At 35.7% G+C, this 27,337-nt stretch overlaps 1 protein-coding gene across 2 annotated transcripts in view; it reads left to right on the forward strand.

Annotated features, from left to right (window-relative positions):
• Positions 1-3,924: 3,924 nt before the first annotated feature.
• Positions 3,925-27,337, forward strand: part of CHORDC1 (cysteine and histidine rich domain containing 1) — a 32,278-nt gene continuing 8,865 nt past the window's right edge. The window contains exons 1-7 of one of the 2 annotated variants that reach the window (XM_056794536.1): positions 3,925-4,167; positions 18,556-18,605; positions 22,926-22,982; positions 23,362-23,522; positions 23,805-23,908; positions 24,514-24,572; positions 25,982-26,052. In XM_056794536.1, coding sequence (XP_056650514.1) covers positions 4,104-4,167; positions 18,556-18,605; positions 22,926-22,982; positions 23,362-23,522; positions 23,805-23,908; positions 24,514-24,572; positions 25,982-26,052 — 566 coding nt within the window. In that variant the 5' untranslated portion in view covers positions 3,925-4,103. The remainder of the gene's footprint in view (positions 4,168-18,555; positions 18,606-22,925; positions 22,983-23,361; positions 23,523-23,804; positions 23,909-24,513; positions 24,573-25,981; positions 26,053-27,337) is intronic. The other variant, XM_056794537.1, reaches the window with a different exon arrangement.

Consider the following 27,337-nt stretch of genomic DNA (forward strand, 5'->3'; position numbering starts at 1 on the left):
CAAGGAACTTTTCTAAGGTGTAAATTACAACCACTCATGAATTTTAGTGAGTGTAACTATAACACAGCTGCAGTCTTACTAAGGACACTGTTGATCACTTTCTCTTCCTTCATATTCCCTAGTTTCTAGGTTTTCAGGATTCTACTCTCTCCTGGTTTTCTATCTATCTACATGGATTGCTCCTTCTCTTTCTCCTTGGCTGCATCCTTTTCCAGATAATTCTCACCATGAGTAGTCTATAGGTTTTTTTCTAGGCCCCTTCTCTTCTTTCCTTCCTTTCTGCATTCTCTTCTTTATGCTACTTCATTTGGTAATCTCATAGGTTCCCATGGATTTAATTACCATCTCATGCTGATGTTCTCAAATCTATCTATCCTGCCCCAATCTCTGATAATTTCCAGACTTATAACTTCAAATTCTTTTCATACTGGGACAGCTGGGGAGCTCGGTGGATTGCGAGCCAGGCCTAGAGATGGGAGGTTCTAGGTACAAATATGGCCTCAGAAACTTCCCAGCTGTGTGACCCTGGGCAAGTTACTTAGCCCCCATTGCCTAGCCCTTAACACTCTTCTGCCTTGAAACCAGTACACAGTATTGATTCCAAGATGGAAAGTAAGGGTTTAAAAATATATATTTTCATACATCTCAAAGTGAATGTCTAGTAGACATCTTAAACTCAGTATGTCCAAAACTCAACTTATTTTCTACCTAAACTCTTCCCTCTTTCTACCTTCCTTATTATGCATAGGGGGCAACACTATCTTCCTAGTCCTTCAGGCTCACAACCTAGGAGTGAGTCATCCTGGATTCCTTGCTATCTTCCTCCCCATCCAACCCCCCCCCCCCCATCCCTCATCCCTATCCAAGCTATTGACAAGAAATGTTGATTTCACCTATGCTACATCTCTTGAAATATACTTCTTTTCTTTTCTCTGATACTGACACCACTCTGGTCCAGACCCTTGTCATCTCACACCTGGCCTACTTGCAATACTTTGCTCATGGATCTACTCACCTCAAGTCTCTTCCTACTTTAATTTGTCCTCCATTCAGTCATTGAAAAGTGGTTTTCCTAAAGTACAGATCTAATCGCATCACCCCCCATTCAGTAAACTCCAGTAGCTTCCTTTTGCCTACAGGAACAAATAAAAAATGTTCTGCATGGTATTCAAAGTCCTTCATAACTTAGTCTGTCCTACCCTTCCAATCTTCTGCCCCTCACTCCCTAATCTGTACTCTTTGATCCAGTGACAACATTGGCCTGCTGGATGTTCCAAAAACAAAGAAACTCTATCTCTTGGCTCTGTGTAGTTTTTCTGAATTTTGCCTTTTTCTATATCCCAGTTCTTAGCATGGTGCCTAACTCATAGTGGGCACTTAGTAAATGCTGATTGATTGATTAGTTGGTAATTGGACTGGAAAACATAAGGGCCCAAGGAGATGAGATAGCATCAAGCATATAATCCCTAAACTAAGAAATGGTAATGGTCTCCAATCAATATTCTCCAATGAAGTCCTTGGTTCAAAGCCTATGTCAGACCTCACACCTAGCAAATTGGCTAACATGACAGCAAAGGAAGATAATGAATGTTGGAGGGAATGTGGCAAAATTGGGACATAAATGAATTGCTGGTGGAGTTGTGAATTGATCCAACCATTCTGGATGGCAATTTGGAACTATGCCCAAAGGGCACTAAAAGACTGTCTGCCCTTTGATCCAGCCATACCATTGCTGGGTTTATACCCCCAAAGAGATAATACAGAAAAATATTTGTACAAAAATATTTATAACTGTGCTCTTTGTGGTGGCAAAAAACTGGAAAATGAGGGGATGCCCTTCAATTGGGGAATGGCTGAACAAATTGTGGTATCTGTAGGTGATGGAATCCTATTGAGCTAAGAGGAATAATGACCTGGAGGAATTCCATGGGAACTGGAATGACTCCAGGAATTGATGCAGAGTGAAAGGAGCAGAACCAGGAGAACATTATACACAGAGACAAATACAATGTGGTACAATCAAATTTAATGGATTTCTCTACTAGCAGCAATGCAATGATCCAGGACAATTCTAAGGGACTTAAGAAAAAGAACACTATCCACATCTAGAAAAAGAACTGTGGGAGTAGAAACACAGCAGAAAAACAATTGCTTGATCACATGGTTCGATGGGGATATATTTGGGGATATAGACTCTGAAAGATCACTCTAGTGCCAATATCAGTAATATGGAAATAGGTCTTGATCAATGACACATGTAAAGCCCAGTGGAATTGCAACTTGGCTGGGGAGGGGAGGAAAGGGGAGAGGAAGAACATGAATCATGTAATCATGAAAAAATATTCTAAATTAATTAAATAAATTTTTAAGACAAAAAAAAAAGCAAAAAAAAAGTTTGTTAGGTTCTAGGGAAAACATGGTATAAGTGTTCATAGTATATTGAGTATAAAAGACTACGTGCCCATTGATTAGAGAATGGCTTAATAGTATTTTATTCCTCTTATAAAATAATCAGGAAAACTTGTCAAGACCTGTAGGAACTAATACAAGATGAATTACGCAGATTCAGGATAAATTTACATGGTTACCATAATAATTAAAAAAAAAAACTTAATTGAAGAAAAATGGCGATTTAAAGACTGATGACTCCTTTATTTTGGTAGGGAGATAATAGAATAGAGGTGTTGAATGAGGCATACTTGTGTAACAACTCCTCCATGGTTCCCAGGCCATTTTCACTCCATGTTTCTTTCTTAACTCCAGCCCCCATCTCCAACCACTGCACTAGTGCTTTCCCCTGAGACCCTGGATTTATGATCAGTGAGATTTAACTTTATCAAACCTGACTCAGGTGCAGGAGCTACTCCCAATCACATTACTATTCTCCTTCCCTGTCTAGAACCCTTCCCTCTTTTAACCTTTAGCTCTGGGAAATGTAATCAACACTGCCATTCTTGGAAAGGACATATAACTTGCTTTCTAACTTCAGTCACCAGCATTGCAACTTTGCTGAACAAAGCACCTGGCCACCACCTGTATTCTCTTCGGGAGTTAGAATGTAAGCTCCCGGAAGGTAAAGAGGCCGGTTTTATTTCGTTTGTTTGTTTGTTTTATGTACCCTAAGAAGCTAGCACAGAGACCAGCATATATAAGCATTCATTTAATAAACATTACTCCTTTCACACTTTGCTAAACACTGAGATATATAGAGCTTTTAAAAAAATGGACCCTGCTCTCCGGGAGCTTAAAGTCTAAGGGACACAATATGCAAACAAATAGATATGAAGCAAACTACAAACAGGATAGAAATAATTAAAAGGAAAGCATTGGAATTATAATGAATTAGGAAAGGCTTCTAGTAAAAGGTGGGGTTTTTTAAGGGTTACACGGAGTAAACTGTACTACTGAGTTATTTAAGTAACAATAGTGGACCAAGGGAGATGGGGGCTAAGAAGAGTTAAAAAATCAATCAACCAATCCAAAACTGGGGGTGGGGATAGGGGCAATACGGGAAGGGCATTCCTTGGATCTGGGAGTCAGCTCTAACCTCCGAGTTTTTAAATTTTAACTGCTTGAACATTGATTTCTTTCGTTGTTTTGCCCCGGGACTTTTAGTTTTTAAGTACAAGTCTTTAACTCTCTTGGGGAGAATACGGTCCCTCTCCACTAACAACTGATAGACTTAACGTGGATGTTAAAGCACAAAACGACCCCGGCCTATGGGGACTGTGAGCAACCCCAAGGTCCAAAGCTTTTCCGTTCATTCTATTCTCTTCCCAGCTTTTCGCAGCCGGGTCGGAGAACCGCCATAGCTCAGGAATTCCCCCGGCTGTGACGGTTGTGGCCGTTGGGCCCCGGCAGCATCCAATGCGCGCGCCTCCACGCTGCCCATCAGTCTCACCACTCCACCTCCCCTTCCGCCCCGCCAGGCCTCTTCTGCGCCTGCGCGCGACCGGAAAGTTCGCGAAGGTTCCCGAAGCGGAACCGGCCGTTTCCGGAAACAGTAGCTGAAGGAGTCAGATAGCAGATTGCGGTTTAAGAGACCCTGCAGCCGCTACTGCGGTCCGGCTTTTCTCAGGTTTTCCGTCGCGGCGGAGAGAGAAATGTCCTTGCTTTGCTATAATAGAGGCTGCGGCCAGCGCTTCGACCCTGAGACCAACACGGATGGTAAGAAGAACGTCTCCCTAGCTGCCCACCGACACTCCTCTTCACTTTTCTTCCCCCTAACTGGGGCTCTTCGGGTCCTTCGGACCCCCACTCCTCTCCCCTCGGGAAGAGAGAGCTGGTGGTTAAGGCCTGACAGTCCCGCAGCCCCAGGCTGGGTTTGCAGAATTCTCTTTTCCCTTCCTTGAAAACCCCGAGCCATCCTCAGTCCGATTTGACCACAGACCGCGGCCGTCGCCCTGGCCCCATCTTAAGCCTTAGAATCGTGATGAGTCTTTCCCTTCTCTACCCCTACATCCTTAAGCTGCCTTTCTCTTCCCGTCTCCAACCCTTGCCCATCCCTCTGCACCCCTCATCCCTTCCGGTTTTTCCCTTTATCCCTATACCCCTTCCTCTACTCTCCACTCCCCAATAAAGATTAACTTCCCCCTGGCCCCACGTGTTTGTCTAGTCACCTTCTGCATCTCTTCTTCTGCCCATACCCAATCTGCTGTCAACTTTGTTCTTTCTTACCAAGCAATACCTGGAGGTTACAATCGACTAAAAGCTATATCAGGCTCTTTGCCCTTTATTCGGAAGAACAAAATTGGATCCCAAAGGAAAGAACATGGTTTTGCTTATCTGACATTTCAGTTATGCTTCCTCAGAGTTAACAAAGACAGTGACAAAATTAGAGTTTTATACTCCCTCTGTTGTAAAACTTTGAGCTTTTTTTTTTTTTAATTTACTATGTGTCAATTTGGAACGATTACTGCAACTTTTGCCGAATTGGATGTTACTGTTGATTTACTCTGTTTCTGTATTTGACAAACCTTATATACAACTAGTACTACACAATAGCTGATATTTTTCTCATATCCTTTCACTGTATAGTGGAATTCAGGAAGTGGAGTTAGAGGACCTGACCATAGAGTTGACCATTAAGTCAACTGACCAAGGCCTCAGTCTCCTCACCTGTAAAGTGAGAGGTTGGGCTATATGATCTCTTAAAAGTCCTTAAATCTGATTCTGAGTGACTTTCCAAATATTAGTTGTGATTGTATGTATAAAATACATATATACCACTAAAAGTGTTATTTTATATTTTATTTAGGCATTATTATGTTGTATAATTGAAAGTCCTTGGAGATAATGGTTTTGACCATTGCCATTCCATTAATATTTAGTGAATGAATGTTGTGAACTCCTCCAGTCAAATACTCTGTCACCTTTAGGAACTTGTGGGAATATTCTCTTATAGTAAGTAGCCAGGTAGAGTGTAATAAATTTTGGAAATTTGGCTATTTAGATTTAGAATGAAAGATGTTAGATTACTTTTAGATAAAAATGACTCAAGACTATAAAATAGGAATTTTAGAAAAAGGAGCTTTTGATTTGAGGGATGTAGAGGAATTATAAGAATTTAATAACATCTTGAATAAATGATGGAATGGATTTTTACACTGCGATTAAAACCAACTCTTAAACCCTATGAAATATTTAATCTGAGGCAGGACTTAAAATGACAAGGAAGAGTAAAGGACTTTTAGAATAGATGATATCTACTGGTTAATCTTTTTTTTTTTCACCTAAATGTAGAAATCATTAAGATGTAGAGGTAAAGTAAAATTGGGGGAGAAAAATAAGGCTCAAGTAGAGAAGATAATCTGGGACTATCCTATACCAATAAAGTCATGTTTTGGTTTCATGAAAGAATATGAATCGACTTCAAAGTAATCTAAGCAATTTTACTTTCATTTAAAATGAAGGTTCTTAAATTTTTTTGATTCACACACCTTTTGACATTCTTGTGAAGGCTTTGCCTCTTTTCAGAAAATATTTTTAAATGTATAGACAAAAAAGAAAGATGCAAAGGAAAACAATATTTTTTAAAGAGGAAGAGGAGGAAAAAATCATCAAAATTGATACATCAAAAAAGTCTGAAAATATATGCATTGTGTAACATCTTTGGACTTTTGCAAAGGACTGGGTTGGAACATACCTTCTCATATGTTTTCTTTGGGAACATATGTATTCCTTTTGATTTCAAAACATTAATTTTTTTAAAAAACCCATATCTTCTATCTTTTTTGCATGCAAATTCTGATGAAAAACATTTATGATCCTACTTAAAGTTCAACAGTCTTAAAGAGGAGAAAAAAGTTTTACAATCGCATTCATATTTACATATTTACAACAATATCAAAACTGATATTGGTTCCAAGACAAAAGAGCAGAATGGCAATTAGGGTTTAAGTGCCCAGGATCACACTGCTAGTAAGTGTCTGAAGTCAAATTTGAACTCAGGACCTGCTGGTTCTCAATTCATTGAGCCACCTAGACAGTCCCTAAAGCATTTTTTAAATTGTTTTTTTGTGTGTGTATGTGGTGGTTCTTTTCATTAACATTATTATTATGCTAATTATTGACTGTTTACTGCATCAGCTGTGTAAATCTTTTAATGTTTATCAGTTCATATTCTATTACATATATTACAATTTGTTTAGCTATTCCTCAATTGATAAGCTTGTACTTGGTTTCCAAAGTTCTGTTATAAATATTTTGGTGTATATAGAAACTTTGGTTTTTTGGGGGGGCCACCCTGGGGTATAAAGTCTCGTAGTCGAACGGCTAAGTCAAAAGGAATTGATGTTTAGTAACTTTATTTGTATAATTCCATTTTTTTTCCCAGAATAGTTAGACAAATTCAAGCTCTGTCAGTTACCTAGTGTCCTAGTGTCTCATCCCCATTAATTTTTCCAATCTTGTCATCTATGCCAATTTTGATTTTGACATGAAACTATAGGGCTTTGATTTTAATTTCTCTTATTTGGAGTATTCTTTCATGTTATTAATAGTTTCCAATTCTTTTAAGAACTATCCATAGTATTTTACCCTTATTGGGAAATGTTTTTTGATCATATGTGCACTGCATATTTAGTTATATGCCTGTAAGCATACATATACTGTGTGTATGTATATATGTATAGCAACTGGGTTGCTCAGTGGACAGAGTACCAGGCCTGAAATCAGGAAGATTCATCTTCAGAGTTAAGATCTGGCCTGAGATACTAGTTGTATGTTCTATGGCAAGTCACTTCACCCTATTTGCCTCAGTTTCCTCCTCTGTAAAAAGAACTGGGGAAAGAAATGGCAAACCTCTCCAGTGTCTTCATGAAGAGTTATACGCAACTTGAAATGACTGAAGAACAAAAATAGTTGGATGCATACACACACACACACACACACACACACACACACACACACACCCACCATAATACATAATGTACATAAATACATATTTCTTTGTGTATGCATGAATATACACAAATATGCACATACATATTTTCCATAAATGTCAGGATACCAAACTTTAATCCCAAAAATGTTACCCCGTTTTTCCCCATTCTACTGTTTCCCTTAACTTAAATGCATTAATTTTATTTGTGCAGAAGCTTTTTCAGTTTTATGTAATCAGAGTTTCCCATTTTATATTTTGTAATTGCCTCTATCACTTGTGAAAGGTATGTGATCTGCTTCTCTCCTATTTTTTTTTAATGGTATAATTTTTAATATTAAGGCCATATAATTTTGAATTTTTTTGTGGATATATATGCCTTTGATTGCATCTTCTACCATGTTTTCTTGAATTTTGGTCCTGTAGTTATCTCCTCTTTCATTGATTAAAGGGAGATCTTTTTATTGGCTTCTTCCCTGATATCTATTAATAAGTGCAGTTTTCCCTAAATCTTCAAAATAAACCAGATTTGACGATTCCCTTAAGTTATCTTGTATCTTCTCTCTTTCTCAGCCAAACTCCTAGAAAAATATCTGGGTAGTGGGGGCATCACCATCCTTTTAGATAGCCTTAATTTCATTTTATAACTTTCACTCACCCTTAACCTGCATATCGGAGTAGTTGGTAAATTATTAGTTTTTCTACCATTACACCACTCATCTTTCCCTTTTCTGTACTCACACCAATACTCTTGGGTTAACCTCTTAATTGGTCTCCTGGCTTCCTGTCTCCCCTACTTTAATTAATCTTCTACAAAGTGATTTTTCCAAAGCTTAGGTCTGATCATGTCATTCTTCTACTTTGGCCCCCTGTTATCTCTAAGATCAACTATATAAACTCTTAAGAAATTTAAAGTCCGTGGTACTCCAACCAACCTTATCATTTCACATTATTCCCCTCTTTGTACACTACAGCCCACACATAATTGTACTTACTTTCTCAATCTCTACACTATCTCAAAGCCTTTGCACTGATTATCCTACTTCCATAGAAAACTCCCTTGCCTTCACCTCTCAGAATCCCACATTTTCTTCAAGACTCTTCAAGCTCTTCCTTCCACCTGAAACCTGTCCTGATTTCCCCAGTAACTAGTTTGTATATAGTTTTATGTAGGTATGTATCAATTGTATCCTTGGCTAGACAATAAGCTTCTTTAGAGCAGGGATTGTTTCATTTTTCTTTGTATTCTCAGCATGTAGCACCGTGCCTGATACTTAGGTGTTTAATGAATGATTGTTGATTATTGTTTATGTCTCTATGTAGTGATTTGTTTGATTTCAACTTGAAGTCTACCACAAAGTAGTTTTCTTTCATAGGAAATGCTGTCTTTTAACACTGTCTTCATCTTATATGTAAAGTTGGTATTTTGAAGCCAAACATATATTCATCCCTCTTGAAGTTTATCTGTTTACTGTTCTAACCTGCCAAGATCTTGATTTCTGATGTCATCCAACATTTTTGCCGTCATTCTCAGCATCCTGACATTGGCAGATTTTATTGTGTCTTGTCATCTATGCCTTCATTCAACCAATCAAGCAAGTATTTAAGAAACATACTCTGTGCTAGGTACTAGTGGTAGAAATAAAAGCAAAACTGTCCTTGACTTCAAAGAGCTTTCATTTTACTAATACACAAATAATTGTTGTTTGTTTGCTTTTAAAACTAAACAGGATATTATAGAAATTGAAGGATGACTTCCCTGAAAAATTTCTTTGGGTCCAATCACTCTTAAGAGTTCTGAAACTATGTAATGGTATCATCCTTTAGTTTACTTGTTTTGCATCTTGTCCACAAAAGATCAAGTGAGAGATGCTGTCAGATGTTTAGCTTAGGTTAACTTAAATCTTAAGAATACTAGGCACATAATATAAATGCATTCCCTGAATTTCTAGATTTATAATCTTGTCAAGGAAATGAATTAATCTGGAATGTTTTACTCTTTTTAAGGTTTCTACAAATTTTACTTAACTTGAACTGGTTGCCATTTCCCTTTATAGTTGCTAGTAAATTATCTCTTTAGTAATCTATTATAGAATATTGCCAGAAATTGAAGTTAATATGAAAGCAGCATTTGCCCTTCAGTACTAGGACACCTTTTCCATTTGCCATGATCTTTCAGAGATCACTGACAGCTGCTCAGTGATGATAAATGCCAGCTCTCTCAGAAGCCTGGAATGTAGTTGTCCAGGCTTTGTGTCTCAAATAAGTAAGTACAGTTTAGATATTGTTGCTAAATTTTTAAGATATGATCCAGAAATCCTGTTTTAAGCCACTATCTTTTTAAGTAGACATTTTCTACTTCCCTTGTCCACCTTTATTTCATTAAAAAATGTTTTTTTAGTTGTCTTTTAGAAATATATCTCTACCTGTGACTTATAATAGACTACTTACCTTGGGGGACGGGGGGGGGGGGGGCTCCACACTGATTATGTTGAGAATGTACAGTTAATTTTACATTTGTAGTCTTCTGCTATTCTACTAATATTGGGGATATCCTTCACCATTGGACTTTTGAAGTCATGATTCGTTACTGTATTGATGAGAATTCTTTAGTCTTTTATTATTTCTCATTATTGACTCCCACAAAAAAAGTACTACTATGAATATTCTAGTATATGTAGACCTATCCTCTTGTCTTTGACCTCCTTGAGGTATATGCCTAATAATGGCATCACTGGATCAAATGACATAGTTTGGTTACTTTTCCAGTATGTCGTCTGATTGTTTCCACAGTGGCTGAATTCTTTCCTAGTCCTCAATTTATAAATGCTAAAAGGATATGAAAAAGCAATTTTTAAAAGAAGAAGTAAGATATCTATAATCATGAAAAATGCCTTTAATCATTATTGATTAGAAAAAATGCAAATTAAAACAAGTCTGAGCTACTGTATCATAGCTATCAGGTTGGGCTAATATGACGAAAGAAAGAACAAATATTGGTGGCAATATCAAAAAATTGGGGCACTAATGTACTCTTGGTAGAGTTGTGAACTGATCCAGTAATTTTGGAGAGTAATTTAATTATGCCCAAAAGATTCTAAAACTGTGCATATCCTTTGACTCAGTAATATAATCTGCATCCAAAAAAAAAATCAAAGGAAAAGGATCTATGTCTTCTGAAATATTTATAGTAGTTCTTTTTGCGTTGGCAAAGGATTGGAAATTGAAGAATGTTTATCAGTTGAGGAATTATACAAGTTGTGGTTGTGATGGAATGCCATTATGTAATAAAAAATAGTCAGTAAGATATTTTCAGAAAAACCTGAGAAGACATATATGAGCTGATGCAAAGTGAAGTGAGCAAAGAGATCATTGTACTCAAGCAATAATATTTTACATTGATCAACTGTGAATGCCACTGCTATTCTTAGCAATACAATGAAAAATGTGATTCACTTCCAGTGAAAGAACTAATGGAATTTGAATGTAGGTTGAAGCATACTTATAGGTTTTTTCTTTTTTTTTTTGACTCTGCATTTTCTTTTGCAATGTGACTAATATGAAAATATGTTTTGCATGACTGTACATATATAATCTATCGAAATACCTGTCTTCTCAAGGAAGGAACTTGGAAATGAAAAAAAAAAACTTTAAAGAATGTTAAAATTTGTTTTTACATGTAATAGAGTGACTTAACTTCCACCTTCTTCTGAAATGCTCTCACCTCCAATAAGCAGAAAGGGATCAAGATTCCTCTTCCATATTTAGGCTTGTTAAGGCTTAGAGGTTTTCTATCAGAACTTGGTTATGTCATCTAAAGGAAGATGAGCCCTATATTTGTTAAGTGAATAAACAAAATTCAAGTATATGACCTCACTTGTATTTTCTTGATTCGCCAGTCTAATAATCAGGATGCTGTTTTAATAGTCCATACTGGAGATTAAGAAAACTTCAAAATAGTGGAGGAGGAAAGGTAGTTGAATAGTAGAATTAATAGAGTAATTTAGATGTGGGAATAGAGTAGGGAATGAAAAATAAATTAGAATCACTAGAAGAATGATGATAGTCACAATAGGGAAAATAGGGAGTGAATAGGTTGAGGATATTTTTGTTTTGGACATTCCGGATTTTGAAGTATATTTTGGACATTTAAGTGAATTTGTCCAGGAATTGAAAATTTTGTGACTGGAGAATGGGTGAGAAGTTTGAGCTAGACCTGATAATTTTGATTACAAAAATAGCAATAACAACAACAAAACTGGCATTTGAAACCTTTGGAGTTGTTGAGTTAAAACTCAGAGAAATGATAAAGAAGTGAGCGTCAGAGACTTCTATGTTGAGAATGGTAGAAAGGGAACCCAGAGGAGCAAAGTCAGGATAATATAAGGAGATTAAAGCTGAAACAAGAAAAGGAGAAGTTGGTAAAAATGGTGTTAAGTGCAACAGATTTTAAGGACTTTGAGTAATAAGAAATAATTAGTATAGATATTTTTTTGGTGATAGCTAAAAAGCAAGCAAGTTAAAAACATTTTAGATAATGGGTACTTGAGCATATTTATACATGGAGAGGAATACCTCTATAATGCATTTTTAAGTAATAACCTTATACTTATTAGTATAAATGAGATATAATACTCTCCTTAAAATAAAACGCCACAACTTGATACTTCCACATGATCATATAATAATGTTAATACACTTAAAATTTTTTTTCCCCAAAATTGTGTGAATTGGGGAGTGCAAATATCTTCTTTACAAAGGAGTTGTATTCTTGATATATAATATTCTTGATATTAGTATAAAGTAAAACTCGAGGCCATTTGCTGAATGGTAGACTGGTTTAGAACTTGAATGATATTGGAGTACAGAATTTCTGCTAGCATAAATCATGCCAGATTGATGTTGTACATTTTGACAAGGGTATTACTAGATCAACATTTAGGAGAATGTGGTTGAGAGTTTATCTAGATTTTAGTAAAGAATTTGACGGAACCATTCAAGTTGTTCTTGGGACTGAGTTCAAGGGATGTTGGCTTGCTATGACCCAAAGAATAAATATTGAGTGTCAATATGAACAGTCTAGTGAGTACCACAAGAATTTGTTTTTTTTGGCCCTGGCATGTTTTTTTTTTTTAAACCCTTACCTTCCGTCTTGGAGTCAATACTGTGTATTGGCTCCAAGGCAGAAGAGTGGTAAGGGCTAGGCAGTGGGGGTCAAGTGACTTGCCCAGGGTCACACAGCTGGGAAGTGGCTGAAGCCAGATTTGAACCTAGGACCTCCCGTCTCTAGGACTGGTTCTCAATCCACTGTGCTACCCAGCTACCCCCGGCCCTGGCATGTTTTAACTTTTATCAGTGACTTATCTAAAGGAATATTATAGTGAATAAATTTGCAGGTTGTGAAAAGCACCAGAGAAAGTTAATTTGTTGGATGATAGGACCTAAAGAGATCTATATACAGTAGATCAGCTTATCTGAATCTAATAGGATGGAAATTAATAGGCTTACCTGTAGTCTTAACACTTCATTCAAGAAATCAAATTTACATGCATGAGATGGGGGAGAAATGGCAGAGTTTTAGTGAACTTCAAACTCAGTATGAGTCAGCAACAACAAACCCTAATTGATCTTAGACTGTATAAAAAGAAACATGTTATCTTGGAACAGAGGAGAATCTAGTCCCAGTGTACTTTGTCCTGATCAGACCATATCTGAAATGTAATGTTTAGCTGTAGATAATACATTTTAGGAATAAAACTTCAAGCATCTAAAAGGAAAACACAAAACAGTGAAAGGCTATAAGATCTTTTTCAAGAATCATTTGCAAATATGTCTCAAATCACTAGTAGACATATACAAATTAAAATAACTGAAGTCCATCTTGAATCAATTACTGGCAAAGAAACCAAAGTGACCAAAAAAGAAAAATGACAGTTATGAAATAACTCAGAATCCCCGAATATATTCTCCCAAATCTTAAATAAAAACCTCCAAACAATAAAATTTAGAGAGAACAAGCTTGTGCGTTTCAGGGATGACATACTCCTAGTTTCCCCGAATGCAAAAGTTTGTCTGAGGGACAGTAAATTTCTTCTCTGTGAACTCTATAAATGTGGACATAAGATTTCCAAGGCCAAACTACAGTGGTACTTCCCTAGAGTTGAGTACTAGGATTTGTTCCATCAGGGTGTAGTAGAAGCATTACCCACAAGAGAATTTCAGAGATTCAAAAGCTTAGTGCTGAATCCTGCGACAGTGCATCCCCAGGTATAGTGAGATCACACTATCTGTCACAGAGTCACAGATCTGACCAGGAATGCAGTATCTGAGCCTCTAGTACTGAAATAGTTAATATACTAATTCGAAATATTATCTGACTTATTAGATTCAGGTATGATATTTAGGGCCAGTAAGCTGGTTTGGGGAAGGGTAGCCAAGCTCAGGGCAGGCAGAGCCAGACCCTGAGCTAATAAATACAAACAAAATACATAAACACTGGAAAAGTGTATTTAATACATAAAGGAAAGGGGGATTTGGGGTTTTCTAATCTAATTTACTCTTACTTATCCCCACCAGGTCTAAGAATCCCTGCAAAGGGATTTCTTTGTAGACATTCCCTACTCTATTTCTCCCTAACCCAAATCTATGGTCCCTAACCTTAACTAACCCTCACCTATACCCCCTTTTGATAGAATTAAAGAAAAGGATCTGTGTAAGGATTTGCTATGGCCAGGGAAGATCTTAGATCCAAAAGGATTCAGACTTGATCTCACTGTCTTGTAGCTGGATCAGGTTCACCAGGGATAGTCTCAATATCAAAGAGCAAAACAGGAAATCAGGAAACCAGGAAAAAGGATAAACTCCAAGAAAAACTAGAGCTGGTACCTCCAGAGGTTTTTCCAGAAACCCCCAATTGTCTTTCTCCCAGCCTAAACCTTTTTTTCCAAAGTTCTAGAATCTTCTTGCATGCCACTTCCCTGCAAAATCTCACTACATTCCTTACAACAGTTCCCCTCTTTGCATGAAGTCAAAATAGTGTTGCAAACTCTATTTTGGCATTTGTGCACTAACAAACTTATATCCCATCTAAACTAAATCTTACCCCAAAATAATAAACAGCCTACACTCACGTATCTTATCCTATCTAACACTACCTTACTCTAAGGATTTAAATCAAGGAAAGGAAAAGGGAAAAAAATTATACATTGAACAGTTACAGAGTTCAAAATACAAAGCAAACATATGCAAAAACAGAATGAGCAAAAAAACACCAAAACAGAAATGTAAACACAAAACTTTATGCAAAACATTAAAGTCATAAAATACTATTCTTATAAACTAATACAGAAAAATTCTATTACTCTTGTAATGCATTAATAGAAAATTTTGAAGAAGTACAATAAACACAACTTTGCATAAGTTTTTGCAAAAAAGTTAAACCAATTCCATCAAACTTACTTACGCAACCTGCATTAAAAATTTAGATGAAATTTAACACAATCTTATTCTAAATTAACTCTTATTACTATTACATTAAACTGAACTTTTACATAGAACTGCATTTCTTACTATACTATATAAATATATAAACTTCATATTTAATTTTATGTGTGTGTGTATATATACACTGTAATACAATTTTAATCCTAATTATAATACATACTTATTTACATATCTATGTACATATTTGTGATTTGTCATGTAACAAATGTTGTTATGTATATTGCAGTGTACTGTAATATAATTAAGTACCCTAATTTATCTTAACCCTAAATTCTAATCTAGCTGTAACCTTATCTTAATAAATTTCTCTAAAAGTAATTCTATCTACTTATACTATTATTATTCTAAACTAAATTCTATACTAAATTAGTATTCATTGTTAGTAACTATTTCATAACTAATTCTAACAATGTTAGTAACTATATATTCATTAATTCACTACTTAAACTAATATATCCTAATCATGTTTATGTGTTTATGTTATGTTATGTTACTGCTGTATGTAGTATACCTACCAAAACTTCAGATTTTCCATCTTCTTATCTTGTTTGAAGAAATCTCTTCCTCTCCAAAGTTAATGGTAGTAATATATACTGTTGAATGTTCAATGAATTATGTTATGTTACATTATACATTACCCAAATTCTTAAATCATTAGTCCATCAATCACTCGATCCTCTTCATTGAAACGTTTCTTTAAAATCTTTATCTGCTTATTGGCTAGAAGTCTTTCAGTCTGCACAATGTCCCATCAGTTTCCTGAATTGTCCTCTCCTTACTGATCTTGCTGGTCTCATGCCACTTTCCTGCAAAATCTCACTACTTTCCTTACAACAGTACCAGATGCTGAACATACTCTTGCAAAGCTCAGTCTATCCTAAACAGCCCCAGTGCTTGGGATCCCAAACTATTCCAAAGAATTCCATGCATGCCATCAGACCTTCCTGCAAACCTTTGCTTTTTCTTATGCATAGTTCTGGTTTTGCAGTCTTTCCTTCATTTTCCCCCCTTACAGTTATTGAAAAAAGCAAAAGAACTGACCTTGTAAGGGGAGCTGTGAATTGTTCAAGAATTCTGGAAAGCAGTTAGCATTTCTTACATTTTATGTGTTGGGTTAGTAGTAAGTACTAGTGAGTGGAGAGTACAAAGAACAAAATAATTCCAACTCACAAGGAGCTTGAATTCTGAATAGAAAGATAACTAAAAGTAGTTGTATATAGCAAGTTTCAGAGGATGGGGACTAGCAATTGCAGGAATCTAAAAGGGCTTCTTAGAGAAGTTGGTATAAAAGAAAGATTCTAGAAGGTGGCAGTAAGAGATGAATGCATTCCTAACACATTGTAAGATTAGTGTAAGGGCATGGAGAGTGGAGATGAAATGGTCAAGGCCAGTTTGTATTGAATAATAGAGTATGGGAAAGTAAAAAATGTCCAGTGAGGCTGAACAAATATATTTGGGTCAGATTAAAAATAGAAAACTATGTTTTAGAAGCAATAGGAAACCAATGGAATTAGTTGAATAGAGGGAATTGGATGGTCACATCTATGCTTAAAGAAAATAACTTTAGCAGAAGTATATAGGATAGATTGAAATGGTGAGAGACTTTTGAGGCAGAAAAATTAGGAGGCTATCACAGTAATTTGGTCTGAGGTGTGTGACAAGGAAATCACTTTAAAAGACTGATTTATATTAATTTAAGGTCGCCAAGGAATTCAGCTATGTAATTCCTAAATGAAAACTCAAGTCAGCCGTCAGCCTTTTATAGAGTTTAATTACAAACAGGAGGAAGAAAGGAATTAGAGAGAGAGAGAGAGAGAGAGAGAGAGAGAGAGAGAGAGAGAGAGAGAGAGAGAAAGGGGAGAGAAGGGAATAGGGCTTAAATACCCCCTCTGTTTAGGCTGGGCCAAAAGGCCCAAGCCCTTAGATAGCTGGGGCAAAGAAAGGAGATCAGTCCCTATTACTCACGTGACCAAAATGGAGAAACAGTCTCAGGGCCCCCACCTCCAGCTTCCTTCAGAGCAAGCTTCTCAGAGCACCTCTCCAACCACTCAGAGCCAAAACTCTCCAACCAACCTCCCCAGTCCTCAGACCCCTCTATCTTTAAGGAAACCATCCAAGTTCCCTCCCCTCAGTTCTCACATCTACCAATCACTGTCCATCATTTTCCCTGTGCCAATGGTGGCTCTAGCTTAACCCAGGACCGCCCAGAGGTCTGTGGCTTTGCACATGTCTGTTGAAGGTCATATTCTCAAATAATTAAATCTTGATCTTTTGCTACAGCCCTTCCTAAATCCTGTTACCCTGAGTAGGGTAGAGATTGGAATAATTAAATTTTGATCTATGCTGCAGCCCTCCCTAAATCCTGTTAGGACTGAGTAGGGTGGAGATTGCAATTTCCAAGACTTGGTTCTGTCATTCCAAGTATCTCCATTGTATCAATTCTAAAATCAATCATGACTCAAAGAAATTCCTGTTCTATGCTTAAGCATAGGTCAAAGTCCTTTCCATTGTTCAGCAAAAGGTTTCTGTCCTAAAGTAATCTTAAGAAGGGAGGAGGAGGAACCTCCCATGCCAATGGGGTTCACATTCCAATAGCCAAGACCCACTATCAATAGGAAATTTTTCAAGTATGAAATTTCCCAATGGTGAAATTTCCAACATTTATAAGTCTAAGAAATTTTAAGGTTTACAGGTGGAGGACCTGAACCAAGGGAGCCTGGTAGAGAGAAAGAATAGATTGAACACAAAAGATTTTGTCACCAAATTGCATATCCTTTGTGACTAATAATGTAGTATGCATGTACCCAAAGAAATTATATAGGAAAAGCATCCATTTTATTTTAAAATGTTCAAAGCTGCATTTTGTGTTTTACTAAAGAACTAGGAGGTGGGGGGGGCGGTGTTGAGTAAGTGAGGAATGAATGCTAAATAAATCTCAAAGTAATGAAATACTGTTATGCCATAAGAAATGTCAAAAAGGAAGAATGTATAGAACTTTAAGATTTATTTGAACTGATACTGAGTGAAGTGAGCAGAGCCAAAGAGAACAATTTATACAATGGCTACATTAATGTAAAGGAAAGGAAGACCGTTTTGAAAGACAAAAGTACTCCCATAAATACAATGGTAAATATTGATTTAATACAGCTGATAATGAAGCATACATTAAGAGAGGTAATGAACTAGAGGTATTGAAAGAGACATACTTCATTAGACATGTCCAGTGTCTTTTCTTTTTTGACAAAAGTGTATTTATTGCAAAACGGTGCTTTGGCACTTAATAAGTGCTTAATGACTAACAAATAAGAAAAGCTCTTATTTGGGGATGAAGGGTTGTAGAGGTGAATAGGAAAGGTAGATAATGATTGAAAAAAAGAATCAAGGAAACAACGAAAAAAAAGCAGAATGATATTCAGGAAACACCAAGAAGCAGGGGGAAACTTTGGTAATCATTGTATTTAATACATATATTTTAAAAACTATGTGATAAATATTCACAGTTTCATATTGTCTTCTTTTTGGATAGAGATATGTGTTTGCTAATACATTTAAGTTCACGTTTTACATTTTTTAAAGTTGATTTTTAAAGGGATTGAATACATGAGAAAAGGGTGATAGAGAAGTTTCTTTTTTTCTTTCTCTTAAAAGTGTTATCTTTTTGCTTTTGCCAGATTCTTGTACATATCATCCAGGAGTTCCAGTTTTTCATGATGCTTTAAAGGTAGGCATAGTATAATATAGATATTGTAAGAATTGAAATAATATTTCTACCCAGATATATATTTTATAAAGTTTATTGGAAAGGGTAGACAATCATTCCTATAAGTAACCTGACCACAACATCCCTAGCCTGCATGTCTCTTCCTCCTTCTCTGTTCCTGATTTCCTCCTTCTTCTCTTTTTGGTTCTCCCCCCTCTTAAGCACCAAAGCCTTGACTTTTATTGACTGTTATGACAGGAATGTTTGATGGGGTCAAGCTATTCAGGAGGGGGTAAGGATGAACTTCCTTGACACAATATTTATATGTAGTTAATTTACTAATGCAACATAATTTCTTATATTTTCTTATTTTGCTTTCTACCTTAGCAAATAGTTGATAATTTGCTTTTTCTGCATCCTTAATACAATTATTTAAGATGGTTTTTAAAAGGTCACAACTGAAGATGAGAAAAGTAAAAAGATGTCCTCTTAATGACTTGCCCATACCTTTTATTTGTTTTACACCAATCTAAATCCCCTGTTAAATCACAACATAAAGAATAGTGAATGTATTGTCAGATTTTTAAATTTTTCTTTTTTATATAATATTATCTTTCCTTATACCCTCCCCCAATTTGAATAAGAAATAATATACCTTAATTCTTCACATAAGTTGAAACACACATCCCTCAAATCTTCTGACATCTGTACAAAAACAGCCTCTTAACCATTATAGCAGATATTCTAAAACTTGAGGTTTCCTCTTTAAAAACACACACACACACACACACACACACACACACACACACACACACACACACAAAACCTTACCTTCCATCTGAGAATCAATACTGTATATTGGTTCCAAGGCAGAAGAGTGGGGAGGACTAGGTAGTGGGGGTTAAGTGACTTGCCCAGGGTCATAGCTAGGAAGCGCCTGAGGCCAGATTTAAAACTAGTATCTCCCTTATACATTTTTTCTTTTTTTAAATAAGTATTTTTTATCTTTTTGACAGTAAACATTTGTAAACAAGTGCCTATTTGTCAGGCGCTATGCTAAACACTGCTCTGCTTGGTTTCAACTTTTGAGATTATCATGCTGTTACCAGTATCCCTTCCCACAGAATAAGCTCATCACAAAGAAAGTCATCATCTTGGAGACTGCTTTAGCTTTGGAATTGAGATCTCATCAGTATCCTCAAGTTTTTTGTCACTGATTGAAGGACAGAGCAACCAAAAAAAAAAAAAGCTCCAATAACCTCCCTTTATAAAGGGCTCAAAATCTAAGCCAACTATTAATTTGCCACCAGTTTCTCTACTTGGCTTCAATTCTAACATTACTATCATGCTCCTGCACAATGTGCCCTCTGGCATTCCCCCCAACCCACCTTTTCAGGTTCCTTTTTTATATTGTATTCCCCTTGTAGATTATAAGCTTCTTGCGGGAAGGAACTGTAAGTACTTAATAAATATATGGTTGTATATATAAAGAAACACAGAAGGCAAATTGCTGTTCTCAAGGAGCCTATTGTCTAATGTAGGAGACAGCATACAAACAACTTTGTAGAAATATGGTATATATGTGATAAATTGGAAATAATCAGTGAGGGGAAAAGGGAGACATTAGTATTAGGGGAAATTGAGAAAGGCTTTCTGTAGAATATTGGATTTTAGCTGGGTTTTAAAGGAAACCATGAGGTAATTATGTGGAGGCATATTTTGAAGCTTGCACTAACAGAAGACAACATAAAAGGAAACTGGAAAAGAAGTGAAAGCGGTCATGGTAAAGAAAGTCTAGGGACAAGAGATGATATGGTTGGCCTAGGCTCTTTCTTTAAATGGAGACACTTCTTGTCCCACTTAAACTAATTCTTACTACTACTTTTGGCTTACAGAATTATCCATAATCTGGCCCATACTTTACCAGTTTTAGCTTGTACTTAGACTACTCTCCAATACCTTTATTAGTTTCTCTACTGTTTTGTGATTATAACATTTATTTCTTTTGTGTAACATGTTATTCTCCCCTCCAGGTGACTGAGGCTAATAATTGGTTGCTAGGAGCCATTTTAGATGAAAATTACAGGGGACCATCATTTACTTAGGAACTAAAATTTATTATAGAAAAAAATTAAAATGAGCCTCTATGGAAAGCCAACGTAAGCTTTATTTTAGTAATATCAATGTTTTCCCATTACCTAGTGTATCTACTCACTTCCATATCTCTGTCAGATATGGAAATAACTTCTCTTGGTATAAGGAGAAGCAGTTAAGCTAAACATGCTCATATCTCTCTGCCATTGGAATGTATAATGAAGGCTACTAATCTCCACCCAACTTTACATCCTCCCTGAGCCTGCCATTGGCCCCTGTAGCATATGTATTAGTACTCTTAAGTGAATTCTGTTGCCCATTTAATTGAACCAAACCTTTGGGAAAGAGGAAACAGTAACTTGTAATAAATTTTTTCTCCATTTAGCTAGAAACCATTCAAAAAGGGTAAGGTTAAGGGAAAGAAAGATATCATTTGACTTAGCCATGAGTGATCCCCCTTGAACAAAGAGAGTTCTGACAAAAGGTGATCCACTGGAGAAGAAAATGGCAAACCACTCTAGTATGTTTGCCAAGAAAACCCCATGAACAGTAAACAATGAACAGGAGTTTGGATAGATATTGGGAGATAGTAGAGGACAAATGGGATGGGCCTGCAATGCTGTGGTCCATGGGGTCATAAAGAGTCAGGCACGACTGAAAAATTATAATCCCTCTGGCATTGGGGGAGAGGATTTCAGTTTCCCTTTTTGTTAGATCAAGTAAGATGAAATTTAATAAACAAAAATGTGAAGTCTTAAAATTTAGTTCAAAAATCAAGTTTATAAGAATTAGAAGCATGACTAAATGACAGTTTTTCCTTTTTAAAAAATGTACTGGTTTTAGTTGATCAGTTTGAGCCAAAAATGTCATATGCCAACCAAAAAACTAATGCAATCTTAGACTACATTAAGAGAAGTGTGCAGTATATGGTAAGTGATGTAGTCTTCCCTGATCATACTTCAGATTTGGGTGCCATATTTTAGGAGAAAAGTTATATGCTGATGTACTTTCATGGTTGACCCAAGTGGTGAAAATCATAGAGATTATACCATAAAAGAATGGGTTGAGGTTCCTGAAAATATGTGGAAAAAAGAGAGGACTTGAAGGTTTATGATAGCTGTTCAAGAATTTTTTTTCATGCCTTCTGTCATAGAATTGATACTGGTTCCAAGGCAGAAGGGCTAGATAATTAATTGGAGTTAAGTGATTTAACCCAAGGTGACACAGGCATCTGATGCCAGTACTGAACCCAGGACATCCTGTTTCCAGCCCTGGCTTTCTGTCCACTGAGACCTGTTTACCTCTTAGATCAAACCCTGATTTCTAAATTTTGGTGATTTTCAGTCGTTTTTCAGTAACATCCAACTCTTGGTGACTCCATTTGGGGTTTTCTTGGCCAAAAAGTTGGTGAACTGGAATGCCATTTCCTTTTTCCAGCTCTATTTTATAGATGAAGAAAGTTGAGACAACAGGGTTAAGGAATTTGCCAAAGGTCATAATTCTTAAGTTTTTCACAGTTGATTTTGTTAAAATGTAATTGTATTGTTTGTTTATCAGGCTCTCACTTCACTCAACTTGAGTTCCATTTTAAAGTCTATAAAGCCTTTAGGGTGGATGTATGTAGATTTTAAAGTAATAATTTTAAATAGGTATTCCAGGTTATTTTTAGTAATAAATTAGTAAGTTTAAATTTTTCTGTAGGTATTAGAGTAGGGTTCTTTTGTTCTGAGTTGATAGTCAATTTTACAATGTCATTCCCTTAAATTTATGGATTTAGATATTAGGAATATTTTAAGACAAATTAATTCATTAAAAGCTAGTTTTTACTTATTTTATGATGTGTACTAATCTTTGTGGAGATATGGAAGTATATTATATTGAAACTCTTAACCATTTAACTCTTGACATTTCATTGAATTGACATTTTTGTACTATTTCTGGTTCGTATTTGTTGAAATACCTCACAAGGAACATAGTTTGAGATATTCAAAATATGTAGTCTAATATCCTTTTCACCTGAGCATCATTTTAAAGGTGATATAATAAATACAAAAAGGATTAACTGAATACCCTAGGAATTTGGAACACAATTTAAATTTCAGGTGTATTTATCTAAGCATCATATAAGTACACATAATTTCAAAAATAGAGATATTCTAATAAGATTAGCTTTTATTGGGTAATAGTATGTGGTTGGTGGGTCTCAAAATTTTGCCCTTCACTTTTTTTTCCTTCTAAATTTCATAGGGTTGGTCTTGCTGTAAGAGAAGAACAACAGATTTTTCTGATTTCTTAAGCATCGTAGTAAGTAATTCACATTTATTGCAATGTTTGTTCTATATAAATTAATAAGGGACCCTAATTTAACTGTTTTGCTGTAATATGATTTAACAAAACTCATGGTGCAGGAAACCTGCATGAAAGAATTTCAGTTTGAACATTTACTAGTATTCACACTGATAGTTCATCTCTTGCTCTTTTCTTCTTGATGACATCCTATTCTAATCACTAATCAAGCAACCAGTATGTATAATTCAAAGTAAATCTTTCTTAGAGTTAATATATGATTGAAATAATTTATAATTCATAAATTTGGAGCTTTGGGAGTATATGTAATAGGTTTTGATTGAATATGACATGTTATACTTAATATGCATGTAATACCGATTATTTTTATTAATAGGGTTGTACAAAGGGTAAGCACAATGATGAGAAGCCCCCTGAGCCTGTCAAACCTGAAGTCAAGACTACCTCTGAGAAGAAGGAACTGTCTGAATTAAAACCTAAATTTCAAGAACACATCATTCAAGCCCCTAAACCAGTAGAAGCAATAAAAAGACCAAGGTATACTTTATAAGCAATTGTGTATTTCTGACAAGTTTAAACAATTGCACTTATTCCCACTATTTCATTTCCTTAGACCATTGTATAACAGTATTGAAAATAGATGTTTATATACATAGGAAATTTCCTCTAAATTTTTAATAGGTTGTAAACGTCTTTTTAATGGATAATTTACTTTGTCAAAATATACACATGTCTCTTGGTTTTAAGTATATTCATTTGGGCTACAAATAAATATATTTTTTAATTTGATAACAATAATAGTGTTCAAAAATTCTCTAGCCCAGATGAACCAATGACAAACTTGGAGTTGAAAATAGCTGCTTCACTAAAACAAGCACTGGATAAACTTAAACTGTCATCTGAGAATGAAGTAGATAAAAAGGGTAAGAATTTTATCTTCTTGCTCTGTAAGTTAATGGGGTTCTAGAAGAGAAGGGAGCCAGAAAAGTTTACTGAATGTAAACCATGAAAGATTTTAAAGAAGTAGGACATATGGTTGAGGCCATTCATTCAAACAGGTCAAAATTAATAAAAAATGCTATCTATTAATAATAGTTATATAAAGGGTGTGATGCAAACTCTAGAACCATTATTGAAAAATGTGTTAGTGATATTATCATATGAGTCACAAACAGCTAATATAGTTTTAAAATCCCTTTTAAAATGGATTTGTTTAAAATGGATTTGTTTTTGTGTTATTCTTTTGTCCTCTTTTGAAATCTATGAAATGTAATTTTCTCTTTGATTTCTTATAGGCTAGAATTTGAGTATAACATTGTATATCCCCACAATAGTAAATATGTCTTTTAAAACTTGTTGGTAAAACTTTTCATTCAAACAATCTAACCCTGAATTAAGTTTGGTCCACCTGATAACTAGATGATAGTATCTTCATAAAGATAGACATTTCCTAAAATGGGGCTGAAGCTTAAAGTGTTATTGAATATTTTTCCTTCAGAATACTTACAAAGATCATTTCATGTTTCAGATGATGATAGTGATGAAATTAAGATTGGGACTTCATGTAAAAATGCTGGCTGTGTAAAGGTAAAATTTTTTTTTGTAAAACCTATAATGCAAGTCATTTGAGGATATAAAATTGCACACTGATAGAGGTGAACAAAATATAGCAGTTAATGATTTGTCTTCATTAGTCTTTTATCTCTTGTTCAGGAAGTGTACAAAGGCACTCATTCTGGACTCTGAAAACTAGGGAATATAGATTACTGGCCAAATCCAGATTTAATGAGCCACAGTTGTGCAGGGCCAACCTTGAAACTTAAAAATAGATCTCCCTGTCTGTCAGGCTGGTAATAAGACACAAATGTGACACAGAATTAGAGGAAGTCATTTGGCCCACTATAGTTATAGATTTCTTCCCGTGCCCTTGCATTTCATAAATCTCATGTAAGCATATCCATTCTCTGAGGTAGTCAAACTTTAATAGCATCTTCAAAAAAACACTTTTATTAACCTGTTATCAGTATATATATTCTATGCACGACCAGTAGCATCCACAAATTTATCTTGCACATAGGATTATAGCAGTATGATATTTAAATTGAAGATAAATCTTGATTTCAGGCATATTTTATAAATATGAAAAGACATAACTTTCTTACTCCTATTGGAATACTTGACATAAACTCTAAAGTATCCTTTGCATTTTGTACATAGTATTAAAACATCATTAGTACATACATTAATATATCAGTTTACTGAACAGACATTCCTAAGGACTCTGGAAGACGTTACCCCTTCTTTTTCCTCAAACCCCCACATACTTTTTCTGACATATGGCTCTACCCAGAGTGACAACCTGAATTCAGTGCTACTTCAAATATGTGTGACCTTAGACAAATTGATTATTTTAATGACTCTAAGGAACATTACCTTTTATTTATATTTTTAAGGTTTCCATTGCTAGAAATGGATAGTCGTCTTAGGATTCTGTGTTATTTGGGAATTATAAGTATCACAGACTGAAGACAATGTTACTAACATTTTAAATATTTAACATGTTTTCTCATTTTATTAATGAATACAGAACATTTTCAATTTTTAAAATTACTGTTACAATTCTGATTTCTTAGAATTTTTTTTTTATAAACCCTTACCTTCTGTCTTGGAGTCAATACTGTGTATTGGCTCCAAGGCAGAAGAGTGGTAAGGGCTAGGCAATGGGGGTCAAGTGACTTGCCCAGGGTCACACAGCTGGGAAGTGGCTGAAGCCAGATTTGAACCTAGGACCTCCCGTCTCTAGGACTGGTTCTCAATCCACTGTGCTACCCAGCTGCCCCCTTGATTTCTTAGAATTAAAGGATGTGTTTCACAATTTTATTTGCAGTTTCATGAGTGTTCTGTCTTCTATTTGTAGGTTTATATATGTTGCCTGCTTTAAAATGGTATACTTGTCTGTTGTTACTAAACTTTCTTTTCCCTCCCCATTTCCAAAGACATACCAGGGTCAACAGAGTATAGAAGAAGTTTGTATATTTCATTCTGGAGTTCCTATTTTCCATGAAGGGTAAGCATGCAAAAACTAAAGCACTGTATTTCTCATACAAATCAAATTCTTTAAAATTATCTTTAGTTGTAATTATATAACCTTTAAAGTGTACTTTTCATTTTCATTCTACTTTTACTTTCATTTCCTGCTTTGTTGCTGGTGTTTTTCTCAAGTTTATAATGTAAGACTTGGCTATTTTTCTGATGGTGAGGTGTGGTATGGTGTTATGGCTATTGCAGTGATCGTGAACCTATGGAATGGGTGCCAGAGATGGCACGCAGAGTGCTCTCTGTGGGCATGTGGAGTGCTCAGGCCACTCCCCTCACCCTCTATACACTCATTGAGGATATTCCTCACTTCACCCACCCAGCAGCCAAGTGGGAATGCTTCCTTCCTCTCTCCCCTGTGTGGGGTAAGTGCGGGGCTTGCCCAGCACTCGGGGGGGGGGGGGGGGGGCATGGCATGTAATCTAGGGGGACTGGGCATGACACTTGGGTGGGAGGGGCATTACTTCATCTTTAAAAGGTGTATCAGTAGGCATTGCTTAAATGATACTTATTATTTAGATCAATATTAGATTTTTTAAAGTATGTGACAAGAGGAAAAAAAGAAAACCAAAGAGGTACCATTGTAATGCCATTGCTTAGTAGTTTTAAAAAGAAATCAGTGCTTTGCTTAAAAAAGAAAAAACCTGCAAAAGCCAGCTGGGAATTTTCTCATTGTTAGAGATAAGATATTCTATTCTGTGTCCTAAAGTCAGTGATCTAATTGGGTCCTAAATGGATTGAGAGCCAGGCTCAGAGATGGTAGGCCCTGGGTTCAAATTTGGCCCCAGACACTGCCTGGATGTGTGACTCCAGGCAAGTCACTTAACCCCCATTGCCTTGCCCTTATCAGTCTTCTACTTTAGAACCAATACACAGTATTGATTCTAAGATGGAAGATAAGAGTTTGGGATGGGGGAGGGGGGATGGTTAATATAAGAGTAAGCTAGATAGAAAAAAGTTAATATATTTTGTGGACATACATTTTTAAAAGCTATTTTTATATAGACTGTTTAGGTATATTTTTTATATACGCATACATTTTCCAACATAAATACTATTTTAAATGGTGACTCAAAATGGATATATTCATTTTAAAGATATCTTTAGAAATATGGTAAATCATTCAGGACTTATAGATTATTTATTGAATTATTCTACTTTATTAATTCTTGGCACCTTTCATTAAATCCTCAAGGAAATAGATTAGATAAATCTAAATGATGTTTGGTTGTTATGATTATGTCTTAACATTTGAC

The sequence above is a fragment of the Monodelphis domestica genome, chromosome 4 (genome assembly GCF_027887165.1).
Source record: "Monodelphis domestica isolate mMonDom1 chromosome 4, mMonDom1.pri, whole genome shotgun sequence".
Classification (NCBI taxonomy): Eukaryota; Metazoa; Chordata; class Mammalia; order Didelphimorphia; family Didelphidae; genus Monodelphis; species Monodelphis domestica.